Source organism: Alligator sinensis, unplaced genomic scaffold (assembly GCF_000455745.1).
Source record: "Alligator sinensis unplaced genomic scaffold, ASM45574v1 scaffold448_1, whole genome shotgun sequence".
NCBI classification, from domain to species: domain Eukaryota; kingdom Metazoa; phylum Chordata; order Crocodylia; family Alligatoridae; genus Alligator; species Alligator sinensis.
The window spans coordinates 3,703,038-3,712,253 of record NW_005841870.1 but is presented as its reverse complement, the minus strand read 5'-3'; the positions used below and the strand labels follow the sequence as shown (position 1 = coordinate 3,712,253).

The window sequence follows — 9,216 nt, the reverse complement described above, 5'->3', positions numbered from 1 at the left end:
CACATGCCTTTGGCATGGGCATGCCTTGTAAGTGTGTACCGGCACCAATTCGCAAGGCAGAACACAGGCACTGGTTTAAAACTGCCGCAAGACAGCATCAGAGGGGGACCAGAAGTGAGTTCCTCACCACAGCTGAAACAGCGTGAGAAGGCAAATTGTCCTGGAAGAGGCAATTGGTGGAGACCTAATTTAGAGAGGCTGAGCACCAGAGTAGACTCAAAGGAGCCAGCATGATTACTGGAGAAGCATCCGTAGGAGGCAAAAACCAGTGATCAGAGTTGGATCGACGGCGAACATGAAAAACAAAAAGAAAAAGGAAAATAATTAAACCATGAGTGAGACAGTGTGGACTGCATTTAGGTGGATCTAAGCCCAATGTTTCTTGCATAGAGAAAGGATACATGGGACCAAATAAGAATAGAGACAATTATTGTGGACATTGTCACTTCTAGCCCATGCCACCATTATTGTGACAGAGACTCTTGTAACTGAGTGAGGCAAGACAAATATGCATCAGACTTGACATTGCGCTATCAGGGTGGCATTAGGCAGGGTGTAGGGGAGGCAGTGCCCCAGGTCCAAGCTACACTGCGTGTAGGTGTAAAGGCACTAAAGGAAGAGAGGTCAACATCATCCTCCCCAACATTATTTTACATTGAAGACATGGCAGGAAAGAACCCTCAGCAATTTTAATAAGCTACACTGTTGACCAAACTGTCAGTCCATAATATAGTGGCCAGTGCACCTGGATGGAAAAATCTAAGCGGTGGGCCAAAGACCGGCACGAAAAGTTACACCCTGCCCTCCAGAGTTTCTGCAGCTCCACCCAACTTGGTATCAAATTTGCTAAGTTTGTACTCTATTCCATTATCCAAGTCATTAATGAAAGGAATAAACAATATTGGACCCAGTACAGAACCCTAGGGAACCCCACTTGATGCCTTCTTCCAGATGGACTTTGAGCCATTGATGATTACTGGATATGTATGATGATCCAACTAGTTATGTATCTAAATCACAGTGAGTTCATTTAGTCTATATTTTCTTATCTTGTTAATGAGAATGTTGTGGGAAACAGTGTCAAAAACCTTGCTAGGGTCAAGGTATATTGTATCCAGTGCCCTTCCTCCATCCACAGAGTCTGTCACCTTGTCATATAAAGAAATCAGATTGGTGAAGCATGACTTGCTCATGACCTAGACAGAACACTGTACTAATGCAGCTATTCTGTTTCTAGTACCCACACTACTTTGAATGTACATTGAACTGCATTGTTCTGTCTAAGCATATTCCCAGTGAAAGAACTGAGAATAGAGCACCAGCCCACTGAGTATCAGTGCAATCCATGAACCACTAGCAGAGACTGCTTGCCCTAAGTGCTCTGAAGATGGAATTCAATGAGTGGATAAATAGGATTAAGCCATGGTGCTTACAACAAAAAGGGACTGGATTTGACTTGGAAGGTCCCTTTTATCCAGAGCTGAAGAGCTGTTGACAGACATACTCTTAGTAGAAGTTACCACATGCTGCTGATGCAGACAGAATTACTTATTTTGTTTATCTGTACATGTTAAAAATTAGATTGTTAGCTGTTATACAGCTTATCTTACATAACAAGTGCCCAAAGCCAGCTGGCTATTTCTAAAGAACAAGCTTCCTGTGTTTAGTCATGCTGGAATACTGGTGGAATGGACTCTTGGAGAATCTTTCCAGAAGAGGATCAAGATGCATGAGTCCACATTCACTAAATATCACAAAAGGAGCATTAGTAATAGGACCTTTGTAGTTGCAGTTGAAAAAAAGGAAAACAAAAGGAAGGATTCATATTTGACTTAGAAAAACAATATTAATTTGGCTTAGATTGATATATATTAATAGTAATGAAATAGACTCCTCCTCAGTATACAAGAAAGAAATATTAATCTTTGAATCTAATTTTTAAATATAAAATTCCTAATAAAATACAATTCTATTAATTCCCTTTTTCTTTCTAACCCAATTAAAGATGATGAAGAAACTACCTTTCAGAAGAATCAATACCACCCATATCCTTCCACAAATCCTGCCACAATCTATTTTCAAAAATAAAGCTAAGGTGAATATTCATTTCATGTTTCATTGAATTTATACCTACTTTATGGGCATTTTGAGACCAGTTTAGGTTTTCCTTGTCTCTGTAATATGTGTTTTCTGCAATTCTATCTTGGCATTTTTTGGGCGAACATAAATTTCTGAATGTGAAGTGATACAGTGTTGTCCCCTGAGTCAGGAAACAAAGAGCTGAATTAGTTTTCACTTGGAAGTAAATAAATTTCAGACATTTAGCCCAGTGATTCTCAACCAGGGTGCCCTTAGATTCTCTCAAAGTTTTTGTGGGGTACCATACAATGTTAGCATTATTATGTATGCAAGCATAATCCACAACATCAACCCATCAACGTTTCAAATAGCAATACATAATGTTAAAAACTTTGACTTGTTCTAGTCTTTCTTAGTTCTTTGCAAAAGAACAATTGTTCTACTGTTTTTCTACATTTTACACTTGTTTTTGACAAAATTTTCCGAGAGGTGACTTGAGTCTAATGAGGGATGTCTTCAGTCTTACAAAGTTCAGGAACACGGATCTATCCCCATGCATTAACACTGGCTCCTAATACTGATATTTTATATTGTTACTAGCAAATTGCCCATCAAGAATGATGGGGGGGGGAAGGCAGGCAGGGATGGAGCCCTGCATCCAGCCCCACGCCCCTCCTACCCCCTGCCCCTCTGGGTCCAGGCCTGCTCTACCCCCACCCCCACTGCTTTGGGTCCAGCCCTGCTCTAGTTCCCCTCCCCGGCTGCTCCAGGTTCAGCCCCGCTCTACCCTGCCTGCTTCTCTGCTTCTGCCTGGCCAACATCTGCCGCCCTCCCTGTCTGCCTGCCACCTCCCACTCCCTGCCGGCTGTTCTTGGGGGGCGTTGGGGCTGGGTGGTGGGGGGTGCCGCCACTGTGATCCCCTGCCTTCACCCTCAGGCAGAGAGGCATGGGGAAGCACTGCTTCTCAGGTGGCTGGGGCATGTTCACCACCACCACAAACTTCCGCAGCAGTAGCTCAAACTTGGGCTTGCACAGCCTAAGCCCAAACTTGGGCCTGTGCAGCCAATTGCCACCCACCCTCTCAGCAGCACACGCACAGTTGGCCAAAAGAATTACGGACAGACAGACATATAGACAGACACCCAGACACACAGACTGAGCCTTTTATTATATTAAAATTGATTCTGTACTAAACATTTTGGAAGGAAGCATCCTGCTAATGAAATAAAATTATATTAATGAAAACGACACTGGCTTTATTGGTTCTGTAAATAAGAATGAATTTTAGAACTATAAAAATTGTATTACTTTAAGATTTTTTACTGACTTTCAGCCAGTTAACAAACTTATTTACTTATGTTTTTTTAGATACTGCTGCTGGTTCGCAATCCAAAAGATACAGCTGTCTCTTACTTTCATTTTTACAATGATATGCCTTTACTTCAATCCTTCAACACATGGGATGAGTACTTTACAGCTTTTATGAATGGAAAATGTGCGCTCCATTTTTTGGAAGCTATTCAAATTACTTGGTATCTAGGCTATGCTTGGCACTGGGCTTCAGGAAAACCAAAGCCAGTTTCTAATATCAGTTGCCCTATTATCATTTGAAAATAAATTCACTGTGGATACGTCTACACATCACCCTACAGTGACATTGTTACTGTGCCTTGCTTCAGTACTTTCTTTTGGAAGTACTAAAGCATAGCACAGAAACTGCCCATACTGTGCTGTGCACGCAGAATATGGTTAATTCTCACTGCTAAAACAGGGGAGCATGCCATTATGGTGAAATAGCTGCCAGTCATGTGTAGACCCATGTCATCCTAAGGTGATGTAGCACATTGCTATGGTCATGTAGGGTGATGTGTAGCTGTGCCCTACTTGTATTAGGGTTGTGCTCGATTTATAGTGGTGAAATGTGAAATCAGACTCTGGCTTCAGAAATCACTAAACTCATTATTAGCTAACTAACTCCCTCTAGGGTCTTAGGTAAATTGCTTAGGGTAGAATTTTATTTCTTTTCAGTTGTCTAAGTCACAATTTTTTAGTTGTCTACATGGCACTTTTGTCACTTGCACACAGTAGCCATACACGTGTGTGCACATATATATATTTGCACAGAGTAAATCCTGGATTACTTAGATCTGGGTGGTTCACAACCTATGTATTTTGCAGCACAGGTTGCTGAATTAAGGGTATGCTACTTGGCTGCTTGCTGCAACTTTTACTTTAGGGGCTACTGCTTCTCCAGCTGGCTGGAGCTTATCAGTGGTTCTGCACAGCTGATCAGAGAAGTGGCACAGTTTGAAGTAAAAGCTGCAGAAAATAGCTGGAGCACCTCAAAGGGCCTGCACAGCTGTTTGCTTCAGCTATATATACCTCCATCTAGTTTGGAAACCGTTATATTTGCAGGGGGATAAGGATAAGGGAATAATCCTGATAATCTTACTGTGATAAGTAAGTATTCCTGATAGGTAAGTAATCCTGATATGTATTCACTTTGTAAATGGATCTATGCACAAGATGTTAGCTTAGAAATTCAAATCTGATGAATCAACTAAAAATAACTTCACACAATACACATAACTGATTTTTTTCTCATCTATGTATAATGTATTTGCTGTTTAGAAGGCTAAATGCTATCTACTGTTTCATATCTTTCAATAGCAATCTTTCAATCTATCAATACCTTAAGTGATCAGAGGAAGCAGACAGCTGGGGACTAAAATGTTTTCTTGTCTAGCTGTCCAGCTTGTTCACTAGATTGCCATGGTAATTAAGAATCACTTCCACACAGCTGGGGTGGTAGCAAATGGATGCTGAGACCATGTATTATTCCTGCTTAAAAGCAGCGGTGTAATGTATTGCCCTAGTTCTTTCTTCAGATCCTGTTAACTTGCACTGAAAAGCCAGCCTATCCTTACAAAAGAAGTATATGCTGGAAGTAGCAGGACACCATCTCAATCAATTTCCCATTTCATTACTCTTACATTTTTAATATTTTCTCTCCTTGTTTTCTGTAGTGACCTGGGGCTCCTATTTTGACTATTTAATTGAATGGAACAAGTATATTGCTGATGACCATGTTATGGTGATAACCTATGAAGAAATGAAAGAAGTGAGTTTAATGCCATTTAAGAGAAGTTTTATTTTGAATTTTATTTAGTATTTGCTACAGGAATACTTCATAAGTAGTAATAAGGTCACTATTAAGCCCATGCATGGCCTTTCCCCCACCTAAGTATAACTCAAACCAGAAAATAATTGCTTTATTCTACCTTTCAGTAAAAAACATTTTTTGAGCTCTTTGTACTGAAAAATCAAATCCCACAATGAAAAAATGTTTTTAGAGTTGTGATGAAAACCTCTCTTGATTAAACAAATAATAACTTTTTGTTTAAAAGGTTTAAAAAAAAAGACAGTTATCACTGAGGAAATGTTGCTGGGGATTTTTTAACTCAGTTATCCTTGCCCCTGGAAAGTAGGACTCAAATTCACCTTAGCCTTGGTGTAGGCTCAAATGCACCTTAGCTTTGGTGCAGACTTTCTATGCAAAAGCAAATTATGAAGATAAGAGCATCACTGAAACCTGAATCCAAAGGCAGAGGTACTTTTGAATATATGAGGCATACATCTACTACTTTTCACCATTTCCAATTAATTTTCTGGGAAAATGATCCTCAAAAGTCAAAGTCAGTAAGTTGCTGTAACAATGATCCTCTTTCATCAGCCTTATACATTCCCTAGGTTTTGTGTAAAATCCTTGAAAATCAGTGGCTTAAAAACAAGGAACACCTAAAGTTCCCATTGGCTCCATGAAGGGTGGAAAGCAGGTGGCATTTCTGAAAATCAGGTTCAATATCTGAACTGCTCAAATCTTTTAGTTCTTGCTCTAGGAAAACTTTGATTGTCTGCAAGGGAAAATTTTGCCTAAGAGCACTAGGATAAAGCTATATATAGTAGGCCTGTGCAAAGTGGATAGTATTTGCTTCAGATTCAAATTTGGCTGATTCGGGGGACAGTGGTTCAATTTGGTGATTTGAATCACTGTCCCGGATTGATTTGCCTGAACCTGATTTGGAGATTTGGCCATCGAACAGGGCCCATCCCCCACCCTCTCGCTCAGCCCTATTGTTGAGCCCCAGCTCAAGTCTGGGATCGTGCCCGGTATGCAAAAGCCAATAAAGATACCAGGGGTGAAAGTATAAAGATTTATTGCTAGCTATACAAGGTGCAAGCGGAATAATTTCATGTAACAAGCACACAGATTTTTAATTCTAAGCATCTTTTATACAGGAGTATTGGACCTTCATAAGCATTCTTGTTTGCTAATTGATTATAAGGGAGTGACGCAAGGAGTTCTTTACTGAGCATGTCTCTATACCTGTGTTTTAGCTATGTATCTCATTTCCATACATGTATGTTTCATTAGCATACTTTCTCCCCACCCAGGGGTGTGATTCTCAATATTCAAATCAGCTCTTTGCCCTAGTCCTCTGATTCTGCTTTTGTTTTCAAGCCTCCTTTATCTAAGACTGTCTCCTCCTTATCATTGCAGATGGGCATTAGTTACATAACAGAGACTTTTGCTTGGGCTTTGTGTAGTGGTTTCTAGGTCAAACCTGACATTTTCCCCCTCTGGAGCAGGAGTTAATGAATTTACTGTACCCTAATACAGATATACTGGGTGCATCTGCACAAGATGCATTACTGCACATTAGACTGATCTAATGCACAGTAAAGCATCAGCGTCTACATGTGTGCAGCAATTACTGCCCAGTAGATTAGTCTAATGTGATGTTTTCTAGTACCTGTAGACAAACTAATGTGCCAAAGCGCACATATAGACACTGACCAGGAGCAAATTGCTCCTCATCAGCCTAGGCAGTCGGGGGCTATAAGGGGTAAGCAAAGCTATCCTGGCTGCTGGGCAGCTGCCTCCCAGCCACATGGAGACTGGGACCCAGAACTAATTGGAGAACAATAGATTTTCATGTTTCCTCTTTGTTATGGTTTAAATTATTAAAAGTAATCGGAGACTAAAGTCACAATAGACCTTGCAAAACTCAAGTATTGATTTTCAGCACTTTCTGGGCAGCCCCTTGAAACGGCAAATAAATGCACTTATGGAACAAAAATGTTTCTCTACTTTGTCACGCAAATGGTCCAGGTAGTCTTCCGGCTAGGGAAAGCATGGGAGTTAAGATTTATAATACATTGTTTTATGTATCTGTTATTTACCTAGAACAGTATAGTTTAAAATGTCATTCCCCAAACTATCAGTCATTGTCCTATTTACCGTAGAATAGATGGATCAGGAAAACGGATAGAGATGTAGTCCTCTAAGGTAACACAGACTTACCAGAGCCAGAAATATTTCTTTTATAAAAATGTGATTATTTAACAGAAAAATGAAAGCAAAAATGACAACCATATGTATATCTAAGTACAGGATCCAATACAATAGCTACCTTATCTGTAGGTTTTCTATCTACTAAGTCAATATCAGGCCATGATCTTCTATGTGGGGCTTCAGCCTGGCCAACAGAGACACTCATCCAGTCCTGCCATCCCACAGATAACCACTCAGGCAGGCCTAAAGACTGGCTTAAAACCTTCAGTATGGTCTAACCTTCAGTCCACTTGCTATCACCAGAGTAGACAGTCAGGGTCAGTTGATGCTGCTTTTCCCCTATATAAACCCCAGCACAGAAACAGGAAGTGTCTGGGCAAGAGGGATCAACCTCATCTTAGAGTGCTTTGCTGCTCCCCCACAACAATCAGTCCTCAACTCCTCTCTCTGTATGATGTCCCACCTTTTTGATTTGGCTCATTCACAGACCATTGTTCTCCCCCTTACTCCTTGGTTCCCTGACCTGATTTATCCTCAGATCCTGCTCACCCAGCCCAACCCTGGTTAGCGCCTCAATCACCAAGTGGCTCCCAGCTACCCACATCCCAGGATAACAGTCAATGATTCTGCTAGAGTGTGGTGGCATCCTGGGGTGTCTTGAGATCTTTTCAAGGGTGCCATGGAGTACCACATAATATTTACATTGTTAGGTGTGCTAACATGATTCACAAAATAAAACAAAAGATTTTAAATACAAATCCATGTTTTTAAAAACAGTCTGACCCATTGTGGGTTTTAAGTGCTTTGCAACATAAACATTTCTCTATTATTTTTCTGTAGTCAAGAAAGTGAAAATATAAGAGCTGGTGTTTTCCAAATGGGTGCCTTGAGCCTAAAAAGGTTGAGAACCACTGTACAACCATTTTTTTGTGCTTGAAGTCTCTTATACCTTAGAAGCATCTGCAGGCCAGGTTCTTTGGGTGATATCTTTTATTAGATGGACTGAATAGTTGGAGAAAAGTTATTTGCAAGTTTTTGGGTGCAATCACCCTTCTTCAGACATAGGAGTTCTCTGCTGTTCTGAGATCTCCAAGGAATGAAAGAAGCTAAAGGTGTGACAGGATGGTAGTGAGAAAGTAAATAGGTGGAAATTAGGAAAACAAAAAGTAAAGAAGGGAAGGGAGGGGGGTAAACGAGGAGGAAAAAAAGCCAAAGGTAAGTAAGGGAGACTCTACTAGTAGTTTTCCAGGATAGAAAAGAGGCTGTCTGTGAAAAAGTAAATAGCTGGAAATTAGGAAGACAAAGGGTAGAAAAGGAAGAGAAGGGAGAAGTGGGGGAAAAGAGAAGTATAAGGCCGAGTCTGGCAGGTACCTGGTGAATCAGATGTTAGGCAGGTTGTAATATGCCATAACTCCAATGTCTATATTGAGTCTGTGATTTTTTGTATCCATTAGATTTATGAAGTGAAGTTCGTAATTTCATCTACAGAAGGTGTTTTGTAAATTCCCTTTGAAGATTAGAACTGAGAGATTGGAGAGGGAGTGATTGTCTTGTAAGAAGTGTGCCCCCACAGGTAGTTGGGTATTTTTGTCTTTGATAGATTTTTGGTGTGCATTCATTCTGGTGCACAGTTGTTGTTTGGTCTCTCCTACATATTTTCCATCAAGGCATTTGGTGCACTGGATGAGATATATAACATTTCTGCAGGTCATATATCTCTGATATATAAAAGCCCTTACTTACTTTGGCTCCCCCCCCCCCCCCCCCCCCCTCCCCCCCCC

At 40.6% G+C, this 9,216-nt stretch overlaps 1 protein-coding gene across 1 annotated transcript in view; it reads left to right on the top strand.

Annotated features, from left to right (window-relative positions):
* The window catches only part of LOC102372938 (sulfotransferase 6B1-like), a 21,626-nt gene that overhangs the window by 4,868 nt on the left and 7,542 nt on the right, over positions 1 to 9,216 (top strand). The window contains exons 4-6 of the mRNA XM_006017006.3: positions 2,006 to 2,095; positions 3,448 to 3,574; positions 5,106 to 5,200. Of these exons, the coding sequence (XP_006017068.1) occupies positions 2,006 to 2,095; positions 3,448 to 3,574; positions 5,106 to 5,200 (312 nt within the window). The remainder of the gene's footprint in view (positions 1 to 2,005; positions 2,096 to 3,447; positions 3,575 to 5,105; positions 5,201 to 9,216) is intronic.